The 21,690-nt window shown below is 43.0% G+C and overlaps 1 protein-coding gene across 5 annotated transcripts in view; it reads right to left on the bottom strand.

Annotated features, from left to right (window-relative positions):
• The window catches only part of mpp5a (membrane protein, palmitoylated 5a (MAGUK p55 subfamily member 5)), a 141,620-nt gene that overhangs the window by 23,733 nt on the left and 96,197 nt on the right, over positions 1 to 21,690 (bottom strand). For all 5 annotated transcript variants that reach the window (XM_038785511.1, XM_038785476.1, XM_038785504.1 and 2 more), the window contains 7 exons: positions 21,072 to 21,280; positions 12,165 to 12,242; positions 10,225 to 10,371; positions 2,737 to 2,898; positions 2,493 to 2,570; positions 959 to 1,142; positions 169 to 240 (listed from right to left, as the gene is read on the bottom strand). In XM_038785511.1, coding sequence (XP_038641439.1) covers positions 169 to 240; positions 959 to 1,142; positions 2,493 to 2,570; positions 2,737 to 2,898; positions 10,225 to 10,371; positions 12,165 to 12,242; positions 21,072 to 21,280 — 930 coding nt within the window. The remainder of the gene's footprint in view (positions 1 to 168; positions 241 to 958; positions 1,143 to 2,492; positions 2,571 to 2,736; positions 2,899 to 10,224; positions 10,372 to 12,164; positions 12,243 to 21,071; positions 21,281 to 21,690) is intronic.

The raw sequence follows: 21,690 nt of genomic DNA, 5'->3' as shown, positions 1-21,690 counted from the left end.
GGAATTACTTTAGTTACATCGCAATTACAATTCTTGATAGACTTAAAAATGTGTTGCAGTTAGCCATAAATTATGATGCTTCCTTAATATTCCCAATTTGTACTTTACAATTGTTTACATTCCTAAATGTTTTAATCTACATGCTTCTGGATTTATACTACACCTAACCTGATTTTTCTGGTTCCTTGTCCTCCTCAATGGTTTGTTTCATGGCTTCTCTTTGTTGCTGGAAGCTTTTCCCTGTTTATATGTAAAGGAAAGGGTTACTGCAAAGAATAAAATGCAAGATTGTAATGTATATATAAAATGAGTGTAATCTTTTTTAAACAGTATATCACTGGAAAATTCTATCTGTGCTGTTCAACCCACATAAATGCTTGGGTATGGTAGCATAGTGGGCACGGCAGCACAGTGGTTAGCACTGTTGCTTCACAGAGCCAGGGTCCCGGGTTCGATTCCCGGCTTGGGTCATTGTCTATGCGGAGTCTACACGATCTCCCCATGTCTGCGTGGGTTCCCTCTGGGTGCTTTGGTTTCCTCCCACAAGTCCCGAAAGGCACGCTTGCTAGGTGAATTGGACATTCTGAATTCTCCCTGTGTACCTGAACAGGCACCGTAGTGTGGCGACTCGGGGATTTTCACAGTAACTTCATTGCAGTGTTAATATAAGCCTACTTGTGACACTAATAAAGAATATTATTATTATTATTATTATTATTAACTCGGCTCGGAAATTCAGAAGCAGCTTTGGATGGTGATTGTGGCTTGCTTTACTTGCAATTACCTTTTCGCAAACCAGCATTTTTACAAAAGCAAGGAACAATACAGAAACAAGGAAGTTAATAATTTTGCACTAATTACTTTCAATCAGTCACTAACAGCAAGGTCCCCGCTTCCCAACCAGCATGCACAAGTCCAACATGCAAAACTAAAAATCAACTGTATATTAATACTATACCTGGAACAAGCCCAGCTAATGGCTGGTTGTCTTCATCTCCATCTCTGTAAGCTTGCCACCAGTTGGGGTCTTCTTGGCTTATTACATGAAGTACGTCTCCTTTTTGGAAAGACAGCCCCAGTTCGCGACAGGGGATATAAGGATCATCTGAAGGGTCGTAATCAAAATGGGATTTCACATGTACCTGAAGAAACAAGCAGCTATACATCAAATGTTGCTCCTTTTCCATGAAGAAAAGATATCAGTATTCTCTGCTTCTCGTCTCACATTCCAGCATCTCAGTGCATTCAGTGATGGTAGGCAGAGATTTACAACCAGCTTGCATGACAGCTCCTATAATTTATTTTTCCATTCAGGGCAGGGAGAAGGCTCTGCCTTCAGACAGAACTTTTCCCTAGAATTTGAAAGTGCTTTTTGTGTCAACACATCACCATGCACCAAAGTATGATTATGCCAGAGGGTACCTCACTGGCCCTTCAAGAAAGTGCAATTGTACCAATCTGTCCCCTCCCCAACTCTGTGATTATCATAAAGCAGTCATTTTCTTCCAAAAAGGAAACTACAAGCATAACTTAGTCTGCTCCACCAAGTTGTTAAAATTATTCAAGTTGGTAGGTGATAGCAAAACCAGCGGTTCTTTATTGAGGGCAGCATAGTAGTTAGCACAGTTGCTTCACAGCTCCAGGGTGCCAGGTTCGATTCCCGGCTTGGGTCATTGTCTGTGCGGAGTCTGCATGTTCTCCCCATGTCTACATGGGTTTCCTCCGGGTGCTCCGGTTTCCTCCCACAATCCAAAGATGTGCAGGTTAGGTGGATTGGCCCTGCTAAATTGCCCTTAGTGCCCAAAAACAAAAACAGGTGGGGTGGGGTTGCTAGGTTACGGGGATGGGATGTAGGTGTGGGCTTGGGTAGGGTGCTCTTCCAAGGGACTCTGCAGACTCGATGGGCCAAATGGCCTCCTTCTGCACTGGAAATTCTATAGTTTATAGATAGTGTATTGACTTGTTCAGTCCCACAGATCTCATTTACCTCAACCCATTGTCCCAGCTATCCCCTAATTATACGTCCCCAAAAACAATTAATTCCTATCACCCATTTCTCTTAACCAACAAGAAAACTGAGAAAACTGATATTAACAAGCCTGAACAATGTAATGGACAAGGTATGAACAAAAGCTTGGCACTGTGTTTATCAGCTTGTTCTGAGCGCATTTATCGCAGATAACATTCACAATTCTAACATATTGGTACTGGATTACACTGATTACTAGTGAACCACTTACCATTGAGAAGAACAACCCATGCTCTTGTTTTTCATTTAAAAAGGGCTTCAACCCTCATATTTTAATAGCTAAATGGAGTGGCACAACAACCGTAATCCTGAACGGTTCTCCCCCCCCCCCCCCCCAATAAATGATCGGGTAAAATTACATTCAATATACCCGACATCAGTTGCTGAAGGTTTAGGATATAGTCAAACAATAGTTAAAAATCTCAAATCAGTATGTGTGTTTTTTTAAATATAGCTTACTTACCACCATCTCCTTGGCAGGAGGATTCTTGGTCTGCTGACTGGGAATCAGCACAAATGTCAGTGTACCATGCATGTCTGCCTACATGCAAAACAATGAAAAAAAGTTATTCTGACCTTATTTAAACATTAGCCAATGTAATTCAGACTACCAGAAAAGTGACAACCACACAAATACTTCAGAAGGATCAGACTGACAACATCTGAAAGGAAAGGCAGCTCTAGAAGAGCAAAAAGAAATCACATACCAGCAAATCAAACACCTCATTGACATCTTTTCCACGAATCTCAATCCCATTTATTTCAAGGACTTCATCTCCTTCATGCAATACACCACTCTTCTCTGCAGCACCACCCTTCACAATACGACTAATAATGACAGATTCCACATCATTGCGTACTGTAGCTCCCTATGTTGGAATACAAAAAGAACACGAGTTATTCAGGCTGATGGTGGACCAGACAGTCAGGTTAAATGCCTGGATTTAGGTGAATCGGCTGATCCAAGTGAAGTCAGCACTACCAATGATGCATGCTCAGGAGGGATGGGGGAAAAGAATCAGCTCAAAACACGGCTCTTTTTTTCTTGTGATCCTCTGTTGTAAAGGACACCTCCTCAGATGATAACAGAAGTGTGCTCAGCTATGACGCCAGTTACCTAACTATGTGGCAGTAATATCCATGTGCTCCAACAGCGTTACACTCATTAACCAGGTTCGCACATGAATGACTAATTGAGCAAATCTCTGCCAAAATGTCAATGGAACTGGATTGGAGTTTGAGGCATCAACATCAGGCCCTCAGGACAAGCAATGGACAGAGATTAGGGGTGCAGGGAGAAACTAAAAGTTAAGGGACAAATTATATTGGAAATGTGAAACCGCTCAGGAAGACCACTAGGTGGAGGTAAAATGCTGCATTGAAGTGAAGAATCATCACGTGAGGGGTATAAAGAAAACAAAGGGTAGAAGTAGCATCCAAATATCTTCAAAAATTAAATCAGTCTAATTATTTGCAAAGACTGATGCTGGGAGCAATACTAAATGAGGTTATTGCAAAAAGCAGATATTGTTCTAGACAGAAGGCAATAAAGCACAAAAGGGCAAGTCTACAACATTTTAGCACGTGAGCAACGTGAACTAAATTCCTTCTCAAAGCAAGTATGCTGACCGAGTATTATATATTGATAACTCACTCAATGCCATCTTCCCTATCCCTTGATGTCACCAGCATTTAGGAATCTATCGATACCAGTTTTGAACATACTTATTGACTGAGCTTCCACAGCCCTCTGGGGTAGAGAATTCCAAATATTCAATACCTCGTGAGTGAGGAAATTCCTCCTTATTTCAGTCCCAAATGGCTTGTTGAAGCCATGACCTCTGGTTCTAGACCCACCCGTTAAGCATTAAAACCCAAGGTTGGAACCTCCAGTATTGCAATGAAGTTCAACACTACAAACTGACAAAAACAAACAGTACCATATGCATTAACTGGAGAAATCTGGGGCTGAATTCTCTGCCGTCGGGATGCTCCATTTTGCCGACAGCCTGGGGGTTTCCCGACCGTGTGGGCCTGCCCCACAATGGGAAACCCCATTGACCAGCCGGCGAAATAGAGAATCCCAACAGTGTGTGCTGAACCAGAAATCTGGCACGGTGGGACGAAGAAACCCGCCCCGGATTTCTATGTAGTAGAGGTAATACAAAAAAAAATCTCTGAATATGGACAGGGAGTGAGAATTGTCAAAAAGTCCGAATAGAGAATTACAAAGATGTGCAGGTTAGTTGGATTGGCTATGCTAAATTGCCCCTTAGTATCCAAAAGGTTAGGTGGGGTTGCGGGGATAGGGTGGCGTCGTGGGCTTAAGTAGGGTGCTCTTTCCAAGAACTGGTGCAAATTTGATGGGCCGAATGGCCTCCTTTTGCATGTAAATTCTATGTTCTATGTTTTATTCTAGACTCAAACGTTCATATGATATATACACAACCCTAATGATGTATACGTTTTCAAATTAATTTCATCAGCAAATAAAAATGCAATTTAAGCGACGGCTCCACCATTTATTCATGTCCCAGTATGTTATAATTATCAAATGACAGGTATGCAGATTTCTGATCCATATTCTGTGGTATTAGAAGATCATGTTCTAAATCCTTGCCTACGTTTTCACCCACTATTTTAAAAAATACACTAAAATCAAAATCTCTCAGCAATACTTTATGCCATAATTTGTTAGCTCCTTCCAATATAAATTGTACTGGTGAAATACATATGTTAAATTAAGTAGCATCAGTCAAATCTTGATCTAGAAGGGTGCGTTCAAATATTTCACATCATGATCGCCCGCTCATTTTTGAATGTAATTAAATTCAAAATTGCACAACATCAGCAATAGTAATTATTTTATTCATCCTTTGTTCCTCTTCCCTCAGGGGTAGCACAGTGCTAGCACTGCAGCCTCACAGCGCCAGGGACCCAGGTTCTATTGTGGCCTGGTTGACTGTCTTTGGAAAGTTTGCATGTTCTCCCCAAGTCTGTGTGGGTTTCCTCCGGGTGCTCCGGCTTCCCCCCACAGTCCAAAGATCTGCCGGTTAGGTGGGGTCACAGGGATATTGAGTGGGCCTAGGTAGGGTGCTCTTTCAGAGGGTCGGTGCGAACTCGATAGGCCAAATGGCCTCCCGCTGCACTGTAGGGGTTCTATGGTATTCCATGCTCTGTTGCCTGAGTTGACCTTGGTAGGTGTTCCCTGGGGGCCAGGACCTTGAGGGTCCCAGTCTGCTTTTTGGCCTGCATGGGTGTTGCAGTGCTGCCCTCCTCAGTGTCCGAGGCTGGTGGTGCGTCTTTCAGAAGGAGAGGGGCATCAGATGGGCTGGACACACCCGAAGGTCTCCTGGGTGGAAGGCATGGGCTGCACTCTTGTTGATCCTCTTCCCTGTGGGTGCCCAGGGGCCACTGGGCTCCTCCATGGAATAGAGGGGCAGCTGGAGTGAGAACCAGGAACCCAGTCATCTTCTGGAGCTGATAATCTTGGCTTCCCACAAGTGCCTGCACCATGCAGTTTGGAACCCTGCACCATGGAGCTCATGCCCTCAGCCATGAAGGTCATGAGCTGAACCATGGAGCGCACAATCCCCACCATGGTGAACACATCAAGGTCTCCACTGCAGACACCACTCTTGCACTGTTGGCTTATTGTGTCTGATTGGCGGTGCCCTCTCCTCTAACAGAGGGTGATGGGACCCCTCCAGTCGGTCTCAGTCCGAGGAGAGATGCTGTAATTTCTTGCTGATTCTAGCAACTCAGCCTTTGTAGCTCCAGCAGCTCTGGGACGACCGTACCCAGGAATACCTCACTGCCTTGGGCTCAGCAGATACCGGGGCTCCGGCATCACTCCGAGTGCTGGATCCCTGGGATGTCTCTGCCTCTGCCTGCTGAAGGTCCTCAGTGATGGGGTGCTCATCAGTGAGTGACCCAGAAGCCTACCTACTAATTATTACTACTGAGGTGCAAGTATCTGTGCTGGTGAGGTGTGAATGACAGCTGTGACCTCTTTAATGCTCCTCTTCAAGATGTCTCCCTCAGAGCTGGTCGGGTTTGTGGTTCCCAGAGGACATAAGGATGGTCCAGGCTGGTCAACTGATTGAACTACAAGGGAAGAGAGATGGCATTAGAGTATCACAGGGACAGACTAATGGGAGAAAGTTAACTCACATGAGGCTTGCACCATGGCTGGATGTGTTGGTCCTGCTCCTCGCCAACCAGCTCAAAGGCTTTTTCCTCAAAGCAGGTTAGGGTTTTCAGCTCGGGCATTACTCCACAGGCTGTGCCTGCTCACATTAGTTGTGCTCAAGTTTGTCCTGCAATGAGACAGATGGGAAAGTGTAGGCGGTAGTCCTGCCAAGTCATGGTGGTGAAGTCTCTCTTGCATGGGAGATGAGTGGGAGTGGTGATTTGAAGAGCAGAATAGCTACTGGGGGAATATTGGGGAGTAGGGAGGTGGAGGGTGGCATGACAAGTGCTGGAACCACCCGAGGTGGCTGGGAGACAGATCACCATGGAGGTGGGATGGGTGTGTGAAGAGGTGCAGCAGAGGACATAAGGAGGCAGACTTACCCCGGCTGCACGAGGAAGATCATTAATCTTCTTTCAGCGCTATCACCCTGTCCTCTAATGCAGCAGCCCAGGCAGGGTTGGTGACCTTGCTTGCTAGACATCTGTCCGATCGCAGGTACCGGATGCCTCTGCTCGACATTATCCAGAGGGTTGGTGAAGACCTCTTCCGTGAAACATGGTGCTGTCTTCTTAGCAGCCATCCCCCAACTGGACTTGGAACAAGTGCTGGGGAGGTGTTTAAAAGGAGTGCCCCACTGATTGCAGAGATTAGGTTTTACTAGGGTGAGCAAATCAGAGGCAAGCCACCACAAGCGCGACATGAAACATGTGGAATAACTTTTGGCAAAGAGGCTGAATATACAACATTTTCCATCAACAGTGCCAGCGGGATTCTCTTCAGTTTTCTCGCCGGGACCGGCACTTTGAAAAAAATATGAAAATTGCGCTGAATTTCAACACGAAAACTGAAGAGGTGGGATTCTCCAGTCTCCGATGCCAAAATTGCATTCGGCGATCGGTAGAGAATCCTTGTTTGCGCCAAAATCGGGAGAGACACCGCTTTTGTGTTGCTCTGCCCCTTGAAAACGGCATGGAACAATTATCCTATTTATTTTCATGAACCCGGCGTGGCGGCTGCGGACTGAGTCCAGCGCCGCCACAGTCGGTTGGGAGACGTTCTGCGGGCAGTGGATGCTTTGGTAGGGGCTGGGGGCACTGGTCTGGGGGTGGTGTGCCTGGTCAAAGGGGGGCAGTTTTTGGCAGGCCGGGTCTTGCGTGGCCGGCGTCATGTTGCACGGCAAGGTCGCTGCAGGCCGCCACTGTGCGCACGCGCGGCCATGGACCCGGCAATTCTTCGGCCGGGAGCTTTACGCTGCATGCTTGCTAGTCCCCCACCAGACGGAGGATCAGTGCAGCTTTTGCGCCGTTTTTTTGGGCGTAAAACGCCACTGTTCCCATGCTGGCGTCAGCACTTAGTCTTCAAATCGGAGAATCCAGCCCAAGGTATCCAATGACTCAATAGCAAGATGATTATGTAACTCTGAATAAAATCTGATGGTTTCCAGTAGGAAAAAAGCAGCAAAGGGAATGCATACGCGTGCCATTCCTAGAGGGACCATTTTCAAATAAATCTTAACAAAATATATTTGTGTGGAGCTTGTTTTAAAAAAAGTGTTCAAGTGATTTATTCATATGATTTGTCAGTGTTTATGTGGAGACAAATGATAAGAAACATCGAACTAGATCGTTGTGAAAATCGTTTGCCGTAAACTAATAGATTACTTAAAGGATGGCTACACATGCACTTACAGTTATTTGTATAATGAATTAAGTCCCAGTTTGGTGATGTTTTGCTTCCTTGGAAGCCAACATTAAATTGACCTAGTTTCACCAGATCTTCGATAGGTCTCCAAACAAAATGTTCAGAGTATTATAGTTAAATGTCTCAGAAAGCGTGAGCAAGATTTACAGTAAAAGAACAGAAAGTGTGATCTTTAGTTTTGCATTACTAAAACACAAGAGGTGCTTCCCATCACGTTTTGTTAGCTGTACAAAGCGTGGGATAGCAAATGCGTTTAACAGGAAGAATTCTTATGCCTCAAATGCTGCGATTTGGATGGCTGTTGAATTTCTCATTCTGGGTGCAGTCTGATAGGTATCCGTAAGACACCTGCAAAGCCTGATGGTCAAAAAGGCTAACTCTGTGTAAGTCACGACTGTGTGGGTGGCAAAGCTGCTGTGGTCTGCAGTGTGGCTGTTGCTATGCCTCAGATTGGACATGTGATCAACGCAGCCTGTGAGAACGATCAGTGTCGGCAGTATCTAGATTAAAGGAGAAACATCGGAGATATCAATAGCGATAACCTGCAGGAATAACTTGTGAAGAAAACCGGAGTTCGGAGTTCAGAGACACATTGGAATCCATCAGGAGGGAGATGATAACCTTGCCTCGCAACAGGTAATATCTAAGTCCAAGCCGTGTGTTTGGTACTTTGTGCAATAGTTTTGATACTTTGTGATAACTTTGCCTAAATCAGTAACTAGTAAGGTACAATAAAGGAGATTGTTAAGCAATAACTTAAGCGTTTGAGTGTCTTTGACCCTGCATCGCTTTATCCGAATCCGAGGAGCAACTGGGATCTGCTAAAAGGGCTGGATAAGGAGAGATATGGGGCGCAATTCAATGGCCTTGTCATGACCACCATGACTTGGTGTCGGGACCGACGTTTGAAACATCTGGCAAGATCCAAGGGAATCTTGCGAGACATTGAAAATGAAATGAAAATCGCTTATTGTCACAAGTAGGCTTCAAATGAAGCTACTGTGAAAAGCCCCTAGTCGCCACATTCCGGCGCCTGTTCGGGGAGGCTGTTACGGGAATCGAACCGTGCTACTGGCCTGCCTTGGTCTGCTTTCAAAGCCAGTGATTTAGCACTGTGCTAAACATTGTACGCCATATTTAAATATATGCTCGCCAGATTCTCAATGGGCGCGCCCGAGACCTCACCAGGGCGCCATCTAGTTGTGGTCCACGCAAATGTGGACCGGATATAACAGCACCTCGGGGGAGGGGGGGGTGTGGTCTCCAAAGCCATCACAGATATCTGGGCGATTGGGAACAGGGAAGGGTAGCAGCCTGGCATTCCCCCTGGTATCCGGGTACCTTGACACTGCCAACCTTGGCGCCCGATCTGTGAGGAGCCTTTCCTGCTGGCTAGGTTCAGCTTGCCAGCAGAAGTGCAGCCTCGGCGGAGAGAATCTCTCAGAGGCCAAAACAAAACGGCAAAATGCCATTGAACAGTGAGATGTTTTTCAGTACTGCAGCCGCTAAGAAACACCAGCCAAACACACCTGAAACCAGACAGAAATTTTTCAGGTGCATTGCGCCCATGAGATTCAATTTGCTAACAAGACAAAAGCTCCATTACGGAAGAAACCTCAAAATGCTGCTTCAAAAAATACAACTGCACTTCTTCCAAGATTGTTGGAACATCAATACAAATTAGAGAATTCTGCAAACACTGCATGCTTTCCAAATTGCTACAATGTGATCTGATAAATACATGCATTATTTTCTTGGCTCTGTTTCCATCTGAGCAAGTCCCGATCACACATTTAAGCAAAATTGGAATATAGAAATTAGAGAACCTGACTGAAGGAGCTAAATTAACACTTGTGAAAACAGTCAAATCCAGGGACGGTCCAACATCCAAAATGTATTTTAATTCAACTGCCTCAGAATGGAAGGCTTAGTTACTCTTCCAAACCAGAACCCCCATGACAGCATTGATATGCTGCTTGAAATAAACTTTTGGGGAAAAAGTATCAAAATGGAGAGAACCAAATAATACAACTGTGAATCCTAATTTTAAATGATTTGCCTTTAAATGTAGATCCTGACAGCGAAATTAAAATTGTAGTATTGTGCAATTTTAACCAAGAATCTTTTTAAAGCAAGCAGTCATTTTCTTACATTTTCCTCACTTGTAATCATTGTTGCACAGTAAGGCACATTAACTTAAGACAATAAGTTCAGGTAAAGTCTCAGCATTTATCCTAGAATATTCAGTTATTGTAGCATCGCATGTCACGGTAAAATGTGTGCAGAACTTGATACTCACAAGGGGGATATCACGTGCTTTTTCAATGCGAACAATTTTCACAGTCTCGCCTCCATATTCTGCTACTCTCTCATATGCATGTTCTTCAGTTGTTGGTTCTAATAGCATTTCTTGCTGTGCCACTCCATCGTGGGCTAGAAGCAGTGCCTGAAATAGAGGTCACACAAGCTCAAGCACATAAATCTTCAAATTTGTCTTGGTGCTGTATTTACAAAAACCTACCATCTTCCCCTCATATTACTGAGCATGAACAATATAGACAGATTCTTTATGTGTCTTTCAGACTGTTGGCTATGGGTACTCAGGTGTATTATGGCTTTCTAACAATTGGCGTGGCATATTAAATATATTGGTGCCCTGTTTTTCATATCAATAACTAAAAATCAAATTCATGATTTAAAATAAAACAATTAAAACCATTTGCCTATATAATTTTATGCACTCACTGGAGGATTTTAATTACTACTTTACAGAATAACTGTTTGGTTTATTGAGGGGAAGAAAGACAAACAACTTATTGTTTACGTACAAATATAAGAGAGCCATCTTGCAAAATGCTGCAGAGAAAGCAATGTTCAAATGGACAGCAAATCTGAATATCATGGAATCCCTGCAGTGCAGAAGGAGGCCACTTGGCCCATAGAGTCTGCAACAACCCTCTGAAAGAGCACCTTACCTAGGCCTTCAGCCCAACCCTATCCCCGTAACCCTACCTAATCTTTTGGACATGAGGGGCAATTTCGGGTGGCCAATCTACCTTACCTGCACATCTTTGACTGTGGGAGGAAACTGGAGCACCCAGAGGAAACCCACGCTGACACAGAGAGAACATACAAACTTCACACAGACAGTCACCCAAAGCTGGAATTGAATCCGGGCCCCCCCATGGCTCTGTGAGGCAGCAGTGCTAATCACTGTGCCACCAAGATGTAATATCTCCACGTAGCTGTGCTCAATCAATATGAAGCAAGCGTGGCAAAATTTCTGTGGCCAACAATTCAGAATTTTTTGGGGTCCATAAAAAATGCAGGTTGAGTACCTTTATCCAAAACCCTTGAGAGTTGATTGCTTTTTGGGTTTCAGATATTTTCAGTTTTCGGATCTACCATATAAATGGTAGGTCTAGGCCTACTTACTTTTCAATATTATCAGCCTGGGCTAGCTATAATTTACAAATATTAGGTTGTTTTTACATTTGCCAACTCTCTCACATTCTACTTCTTACATGTTAACAGTTTTTAGATCTGTAATATGTCACATTGCTTTATTAACATAGAAACTAACTGCATAACCGTTCAAACAAAAATTTATTTTCTGGATGCTTGCAATTTTCAAATGTATGGATAGAGGATATTCAATCTTTATATTGATAGACCTGAGGATAGATGTATGTGTGAGCAATTCACAGGTTTGTTGAGTACCACTCTTTATTACAAGCATTCTTAATAAAATAAAACATCACAATATGCTAACTCAAGAGTAGAAACAAGGCAATGTCTAGCTTTCTAGATGTCTTCAGACATCCACATGTCAAATCATTGGGGAACAATTGGATGAGTAAATCTGATAAATAAATCTCCTCTCTGTAACATCTGTTCCTATACAATTAATTGAAATTAGCTGCATTTTTAACAAGAAAACCTCAATTTTAACAAAAGCCTACAAGGACATTAACTCTTGAAAAGGATTTTTTTCGATGTACTTGGCTCCAAAAATATCTCGAGATCTCCTATTAAATATGCAACTTGATCATTTGTGAAACCCATATCTGTCAAGCCAGTAGTAGTTGTTAAATTGTATATGTTAGTTGAAAAAAAAATTCAATTTGTAGTTTACATTAATTTCTCTATTTTAGTTTTAACTCCTTATTTATCAGTTTAAAAAAAAATAAACAGCATATGGGATGCAGGAATTGACAAAAAAATAACTAAAGTGCATACTTCAAAGTGTGGTGAAGCAAGAAGAGCACCAAGTTCCTGTCCATCTTTCTGGTGACTAATGGTCAAAATCTTCTGCACCTTAAAAGAAAAAGGATAGCAATGAACAGCAATTGTGCATGTACACAATAGGTCACAATTCCAATAAAGGCTGTAACAAAGTGTGGCCTCTTTCTACATGCTCGCATTATGACGTCTGGATTTTGCAGAAGATTTGGATTCTTTCCCAGCTAGCTGCCAGACTGTGGGAGGGCCTGCAGCTAGGAAATGTGATCCTGAGCACCAATATAACTTGAAAACCCTGTGAAATTGTTAACAGGATACAAGTACAACAGGCAAAAAAAAACGGTTACATATTATAACTATGCTTACCAGTCAACTACCGATCAGTGTTCAAAGTTATCGTACAAAAACGTGCTGTCGCAATGCCCTAATAAGTCAACAGCAAATATCACATGCCATTTCCCAGTTAACAAACATTGAGACAGTGAAGAGACCTAAAAAAAACCACCTCTACTGCTTCAGTTCTGCGAGAAAGCCTGGCAGTTCTATATTCCTGTCAGGGAGTCTGTTTGATGTTATATTCTGGGTGTATCTTCTTTTGATCAATTATAAAGAACACCATGCAGCAGTGCTGTTGAATTTGCAAGCTTAAGTTCGGAGGGAGAATGGAATTTGATGCTTGGCAGCCACAATTATCAGCAATGCACATCTTTAATTCCAAGTCAGATTTTTGTTGATCAATAACAACAGCATTTTACAGAACTTTATTTTAGAGTCACCTACAAGGCATAGGGTCTTCTGAACCATTTACTTGTAGTTGGTTCTCTTCTTTTCCCCTAACTGGGAAGAAATCTATAGATGTAAGCAAATAATGAGAGATAAAAACAAAATGAGGAGACAAAATGGGATAAATAACAATGCAAGACATTTTTTGTTCTTGGGACACTGGAAAAGTCACATTTATTGCTGATCCTGCATTGAGAAAGTGATATGAACCTTCCCCTTGAACCATCCTAATCAGAGCCATTAGGACTCCTTTGTCTATTTTAGCTAAACCAGACGTATTGGACTTGCCTATCCATTCTGCTGGTCCAGTCAACTGGCATCATCTTGAGGTTTGGCATCATCGACAAATAGTGAAATTCAAGTCTATATTCTAATATCCAAGTCATTTATATTATCAAATGCATACCAAAAAAGCAGTTGTACAAGCGTTGACCGTGGGGAAAATCGGCATCTATTATCCTACAGTCTGAGATGCAACCATTTAAGAGATGCTGCTTTCTGCCCTTAAATTAATTTTTGCCTAAGCTGTTAGTGATCCTCCTATTCCAGGAGCCAGGATTTTGTTAACCAGCCTGTTATGTGGCAGTTTGTCAAACACTTTCTTAAAATCCATATGGACAATATCCACTGCATTCCCTTCATGAATCTTCTCTGATACTTTGTCAATAAATTAGGTAAAGGCGTTCAAACTTCTCCAAGTGTCTGGACTATTGTTCCTAAAACCTTACCCACCACTGATATTAAACTGAACAGCCTGTAGTTACGAGGAATGTCCTTACAGCCTTGCTTGAATGAGGGCATCACATTTGCCACTTTCCAATCTACTGGCATCTCCCCGTATCTCTGAAGATTATGGAAAGCTCTTCCACCATCTCTATCCCCACTTCCCTCAGCAGCCTTGGATGCAAGTCACCCAGACCGAGTGACATCCATTCTAAATATAGACAGCCTTTCCAGTATACCTTGCCAATCAGTTTTCATCCCATCCATTATCTCTACCATCTTTGCTTCGATTGATATTTGTCAATGTCCTCTTCCTTAGTATACAACTATTCAAGGTAATAATTCAATGTGCAAGCATTTTTTGCACCACATCCCGACAGTCAGAAGGTTAACCAACCAAGTTAACATTAACAACGGCAGCACATACAAACCAAATTGTCATCACCTTGATCAAGAAAACCCCAAAAATCTTCCTTCACCTTCGATAATACTGCCCTCATACTATCAAAGTCTTTGAGGTCATTTATTATTGGGGTGGAGTGGATGGCAGCTGTGCAAGGAGAGCGTACATATAGTCATCCTCTGGATATCGTAATTATACGGGACTGGCTGGATGGAGCAGTAGACTTATTGAATCCCTACAGTGCGCAAGGAGGCCATTCAGCCAATCGAGTTCTCACCGACCCTCCGAAAGAGCACCCTATCCAGGAACAATCCGCCATCTTATCATATAACTCTACCTAACCGCTGGAAACTAAGGGGCTATTTAGTATGGGCAATTTACCTAACCTGAACATCTTTGGACTGTGGGAGGAAACCAGAGCACCTGGACGAAACCCATGCAGGCACAGGGATAACTTGCAAACTCCACACAAACAGTCACCCGAGGTCAGAAGCGAACCTGGGTCTCTGGGGCTGTGAGGCAGCAGTGCCACCCTCATTCTTTCCGTCATTTTATCTATGCACCCATGGGTTCAAAGTTAAACTGGATCAGCTATATCAAAATAGTGTCTACAAGAGCTGGGCAGTGGCAGAAGCTTATATCATTCTTCGTCCCGAATAGGACCCACCCCACCTCTAATGTACATGCCAGTAGAAGGCTGCTGGGTTTCCTTTTGTGTTGACTGTCATTCTAGTCTCATGCTCTCGATTTGCCAGTCATATTTTGCTCTTCACTTGCCCTCAACCTATTGTATCTGGCCTGGCTCTTGATTGAAATATTCACCTCAAACCCTCTTTTTTTGTTTCATCATATTTTCAAGCTCCACATTAACCCAGGAGCCCTGGCTTTGGTTCCTCTGGCTTTCCCTCTTGTCGCAACATACCTAGCCTATAGCTGCAAAGTTGCTTCCTTTAAAATCTCCCATAGTTCCATTAGTTTTTCTTGCCAACTATGGTTCCATTTTACCGTGGTAAGATCCCATCTCATACCACTGAAGTTTGCCCTCTTGCAATTTTGAAATTCTACTTTTCAACATTACTAATTAATCCTTACGACTTGATGATCACCCCTCCTCAAGTGTTCTCTCATGCATAACCACCTGACCCAGAAAACATGGAGAACATAATGGTCAAGGAAGTTCTCCTGAACACATTGCCCTCTCAAGGACAACTCAACTTTCCAGCACTATAATCTCTTCATTAACCAGTACTACTATCCCACCACCCTTATCTTTCTGAACACTGTATTTGTGAATATTAAGCTTCCAGTCCTCACCATTTTTCAACCGCATTTCTGTTTTTGCCACATCATATTCCCACTCAGCTATTTGTGCTTATCTTACCAACTTCATTTCCAACACTTTGTGTTAACATGCATGCATTCAAACCGTACTTTCCTCCTGGTCCTTTTCGATTCCTCAAAATTCATTCATGAGATGTGAGCATCACTGGCAAGGCCACATTTTTTACCGAACACTAATTTAATTGAATTTACAGTACAGAAGGAAGCCATTCGGCCCATCGAGTCTGCACCGGCCCTTGGAAAGAGAACCCTACCCAAGCCCACACCCCCACCCTCCCCGTAACCCCACCCAACCTTTTTTAACACTAAGGGAAATTTAGCATGGCCAATCCACCTAACCTGCATATCTTTGGACCGTGGGAGGAAACTGGAGCACCCGGAGGAAACCCACGCAGACACGGGGAGCACGTACAGTCTCCGCACAAACAGTGACTCAAGCCGGGAATCGAACCTGGGACCCTGGAGCTGTGAAGCAACTGTGCTAACCACTAATTGCCCATCTGAAGTATGTTCCCATTTAATACTTCTCTAGTACTATCCAGCAGACTCACTCCTGTATGCACTTTATTCCTCTTTTCTACTTCTACATGCTGGTACTGGCACAATATTGACATGTGAACATATATAAAATGAGGAAGAGAAAAAAGCCTAGTGGCCCAGCCAGCCAGTCCTATATAATTACGAGATCCAGCGTATGCCAATATGTAAACATGCTCCTTGTCCTGTTTCCATCCACTCCACCCCTACTCATGATAAGTCTCCAAAATAAGCGACCCCAAATATTTTGATAGTGGGAGTCTTGGTGATGGCAGTATTAGTGTCATGGGGAGATTATTGGGCTTTTTTAAAATTACAGTGATGACAATTTGGTTTGCAAGTACCGCTGCTCGTCAACATCAACCTGGTTGTTAAATTTTGGCAAGAAGTCTGACTTACAGATGTTACAATTCAGAAACATACTTATGAATTACTCCACAGTCAACTGGCCAAGACTAGATATACTTTAATTCAAAGATGTTCTTGGAAGCTATGACCAGATATGTTGAATTACACGTTGGCAATTTCCTCAGGGCTTCTTCTGCTCCATTGCCATACCTCTAGTGGTAACTCCAATTATGAATTTAAACAGAGATTTTGTCAAAGCTGGAGAAGCCCCAAGAAACTCGTCACTCAGTGCCCCTCATTCCCAAACAGCAATGTACAAATAAAGCACACAATGTTTCAAGATGGATATCAGAAGTGGTTTCTGTTGGCTGAAAGGAACACTTTGCAGACACACCAGTGGAAGTAAGCAATCAATATTATATTGCTTTTCAAGCCTCCAGCCAAATATTAGTCCAGTCTAACATTAGTAATATTTTCCACATTGATTATTCATATTTAAATACTCTAACTATCAATTGTAACTCAACAATTCGACAATTGCTGAATGCAGCCCTAATTTTTATTTCCAAAGTTTTATGGTTTACCTTCAAGGACCTCGAAGTATTTTAAGAAGTAAACGTCCACCTTTTCCAACTTTACTGCACAGCAAAAGAAAGTAGTTCTTTTTTGGGGAGGCTAAGATGTATGACTGGCTAATTGACAAAAACCACAAGGATCCAAACAAATAATTACAACAGTGTTTGGATTTCCTCCAGCATGCTCTGATCGCATTGTGTAAAAAACAATTATGAAATTCAGCAGAGTAAGTTACAAACGTATTTACATAAATAATAAGTTTTCACCCTGCAGTACCCTGCGCATACTAAACAATTCCAACAAAAAGTAATAAGAGCACATCTGTTGAAACTAAGCAAGGACGGCAAATACTGAACCTTTATCATGGCTGGCAACGCTGGCTCTTGACAACCCAACTCCCTCATTAAGATCTTTTCATGGTCTCGCCTTCGTTATCTCAGAAACCAATCCGGAAAGCATCAAGAACTTTGTTTGTCCTGCTATGTGGAGCATTTCAGAGTGTGGGAGGGAGCCATAGGAAGTAGTGGATATTGGTGTCAGAGCTGACCAAATACGAGGAAGCATAATTTGTATTTGGTCAATAAATCACCCCTCATTTTTGTGAGCATTTTATAATTGGTTTGTACACAATGTGGTCAGAGCATGCTAGAGGAAATCAGAACATTGGTGTAGTTATTTGTTTGGAACCTGTCATTTTAATATTTTTCAAAAACAAATAAAGGACAAGTGGTTCTGTAATGGTTCCTCAATATTGGCTGGTGTCTACATCAATCACACGATGTCTCTGAACCAAATCAAACTTTAGTTCTCCCTAAATATCAATGTTTTTCCAAAACATTTGTTGGAGGATTTTTACAATATTTTCTCACAAAACTGAGGGGTGATTTATTTGTGAAACACGAGGAAGCATAATTTGTATTTGGTCAGCTCTGGCAGCATTATCCATCTCTTCCTATGGCTCCTTCCTCCGCTCTGAAATGCTCCATGTGGCAGGGCAAACACAGATAAGAGAATGTTTCGGAGATAACGAAGTGAAACAATGAAAGGATCTGAATGAGAGAGTTGGGTCCTTAAGAGCCAGCGTTGGTGCAGATGATGAGTTAGTGGGACTTGATGTGGGTTAGAGAATAGAGAGTACAATTCCAATATTACCAATGATTTTTACCAATCCATGATTTTCCCAAAAGTATACCAGACAGAATTATAGCTCTGTAACAATGGCTTAAAGGAGCCTAGCAATGAAAATAAGCTTTTAAAGCTAACTTGCCCATAAATCTGACTATTCACACAGAAAATGAAAATATTCTATTTGCTACCAATAAAATTCAACTCTTATGACAGGTAGCTAGCAGGCAATATTTGTACATATTTTCTGCTTGGAAAGGTAAGAGTTTCATCAAATTCTTGGAGACATATGTGCTGTAACAATAGTGTTTTGTGTATCAGAAAAATTACTGTTCCTCCCGCCGGGAAACATGTTTAGATATCTGCAGGTAAAGGCATTTGCTAGACGGCAGGTGGAGGGATTCCCTGCGCTCCCCGCGAAGGGGGTGAGTGACAGGGTGCTCTCGGGGGTCTGGGTCGGGGAGGGGAAGATATCCGATATCTACAAGCTTATGCAGGAGAAGTAAGAGGCATCAGTAGAGGAGCTGAAAACGAAGTGGGAGGGGGAACTGGGGGAACAGATCGAAGACGGGACATGGGCTGATGCCCTGGAGAGGGTAAATTCTTCCTCCTCGTGTGCGCGGCTTAGCCTCATCCAATTCAAGGTGCTGCATAGGGCCCACATGACTGGGACGAGGATGAGTAGGTTCTTTGGGGGTGACGATAGGTGTGCCAGGTGCTCGGGGAGTCCAGCGAACCATGCCCATATGTTCTGGGCATGCCCGGCATTGGAGGAGTTCTGGAAGGGGGTGGCGAGGACGGTGTCAAGGGTGGTGGGATCCAGGGTCAAGCCAGGATGGGGACTCGCGATCTTTGGGGTTGGGGTAGAGCCGGGAGTGCAGGAGGCGAAAGAGGCCGGTGTGCTGGCCTTTGCGTCCCTAGTAGCCCGGCGAAGGATTTTGCTACAGTGGAAGGACGCGAGGCCCCCAAGCGTGGAGACCTGGATCAATGACATGGCGGGCTTCATTAAGCTTGAGAAGGTTAAATTCGCCCTGAGAGGATCGGTGCAAGGGTTCTTTAAACGGTGGCAACCTTTCCTCGACTTTCTGGCTCAACGATAGGGTACTGGGACAGTAGCAGCAGCAACCCGGGGGGGGGGGGGGTGGGGGGGGGACGTTGATTATGTTAGCTTATTTTATTTAAATTTGATTTATCTAATTTTAATTTATGGTTAAGTTCTCTTGTTTGGGGGGGGGGTGGGGGAATGTGATACATGTGATGTTACGGTATGGGGGGAATTGTGGGTGTTATGGGGCTGTTAGTTGCATATTACTGCTTTTTGCTATACTTTTTGTTATATTTTCTGTAAAAAATTCCAATAAAAATTATTTTTAAAAAAAAGAAAAATTACTGTTCGAAAACAACTTCCTCTGGAATTAATAACGATTTCCTCTTTCTGCCTGCTGACAATATGTTCCACATTTTAGCACCCTCTTAGTAAAAACGTAAAAGATGCCGTCCTAATTATCGGCAACTGTTGTATTAGAACAGTACAGCACAGAACAGGCCCTTCGGCCCTCGATGTTGTGCCGAGCATTGTCCGAAACTAAGATTAAGCTATCCCACTCCGTCATTCTGGTCAGCTCCATGTGCCTATCCAATAGCCGCTTGAATGTTCCTAAAGTGTCCAACTCCACTATCACAGCAGGCAGTCCATTCCACACCCTAACCACTCTCTCAGTAAAGAACCTATCTCGGATATCCCTCCTATATCTCCCACCTTGAGCCTTATAGTTATGCCCCCTTGTAACAGCTACATCCACCCGAGGAAATAGTCTCTGAACATCCACTCTATCTATCCCCATCATCTTATAAACCTCTATTAAGTCACCTCTCATCCTCCTCCACTCCAAAGAGAAAAGCCCTAGCTCCCTCAACCTTTCTTCATAAGACATATCCTGCAAACCAGGCAGCATCCTGGTAAATTTCCTTTGCACCCTTTCCAATGCTTCCACATCCTTCCTATAGTGAGGTGACCAGAACTGCACACAATACTCCAAATGTGGTCTCACCAGGGTCATGTACAGTTGCAGCATAACCCCCAAGGGCAACCTTCAGAGATCTGTGGACATGAACCCCAAGATCTCTCTGTTCCTCAGAACCCTGCCGTTGACCCTGTAATCTGCATTCAAATTTTTTCTACCAAAATGAATCACTTCGCGCTTATTGTTCTTCATGGTGTTTTCATTAATGGAAAAAAATAGCCATTTTCCCCCACTTGGACTAATTACAAAAAGCTTGTACATCTCTAATTTTTCTTACATAAATGAATACTAAATAATGCTTTGCAAAGAAAAAAAAGATGTAAATACCTAGCAGGAAATTAAAGACTTTTTTTGAGGGAGTTAAGAGCTTGCATTGTCTAAGCGATGGGTCTGTGAGGAAAACAATGAAAGTAGTGAGACAGGTAACACAGCAGATAGCTGTTCCAGTTTGCAGGAACATCATGTTTAAAAGATTGGGTGCCTATGAAGAAATCAAGAGGTGTGATAAACCATCTTTGGAGAAGCAGAGAGGGATGAGGAAGGTGTGGAAAACCAGGTGGCTGAGGGATATGAAGCAGTGAAAGTGGATCTTGAAACAGATGAGGCAGAGGACATAAATGGTGATAAATTCCACACAAGATAGAGCTGCAATCTCAGCATTAGTCTGCAGAAAACAACAGTTTATGCAGGACTTGAATGTCATATTAAAGTTAAAGCTTTCAGTGGAAGACAATCCCACGCATTTGTTTGACAGTACAAGAGTAGCATATAATGAATAGGAAGGGAGGAGACCCAGGAGCTTTGGCAGACAGAAGATGATTGAACGCAGGAAACACTGGAGATGTTATCATTGCAATAACAGCTCATGTTCCAGAGGAACATATTGCTCAGGTGAAATAAAAGGCACCAGTTTAGCATCACACCACAATTTTAAAATCACCAAAACAGCCTTCAAAAGCTGCAGTCAACATCTTCAAAACAAAATTTTACAAAAGGAAGCTTCATTGCAATCCATTCTTTAATTTAGTATAACAATAAACCTACCTCCTGGGATAGCTCCTGTGCATTGGCATTCACAGGGTATGGTGGACTCATCTTGTGCATATGAATGGCTACTGTATTGTGAATGCTGAAAGCATTTTGGAAATCCTGGTTCTGAACCAGCTGCAAAATGAGTGCCACATCATCCTGACTCTGAGTGTCAACCAGGCTGTGCTGTATTTGTTTTAGAGAAGACAGCAGCTCATCTAATTCTAGAGTTGAGAAAATAAAAGCCACGTCAGTAGAATCATCCAAAATAGCATATCACAGGTCAAATTAATGGCTGATGAGAACGAATGACTAAACCATATAGATTGGGAATGTCTTAGTTTTAATCCTGAGTTAATACATTCATCGATTTCAGATGCAGGGACACTGTGCAAGGGAACCACAATTGGCCTCAGGAGCCCTGTATGATGGAGATTAATGAGAAGGAGCAACTGAAGAAAATCAGTTCGGGTTTTGTAAGAAGACGATGAAGTAACATTTGGGTTCAGCTGTGATGTACTCCCCCAGAGCTGAATAGCCAACTGAAACTCACAATCAACGCCTTTCAGGACTCATCCTCAATTGAGAGAGACAATTGAGTTGGCAGCATGAAAACTGTACTCCCAATAAGAGA

Source organism: Scyliorhinus canicula, chromosome 2, assembly GCF_902713615.1.
Source record: "Scyliorhinus canicula chromosome 2, sScyCan1.1, whole genome shotgun sequence".
Taxonomy (NCBI): domain Eukaryota; kingdom Metazoa; phylum Chordata; class Chondrichthyes; order Carcharhiniformes; family Scyliorhinidae; genus Scyliorhinus; species Scyliorhinus canicula.
The sequence above is the reverse complement of the archived record's forward strand: the minus strand, read 5'-3'. Positions and strand labels throughout refer to the sequence as shown.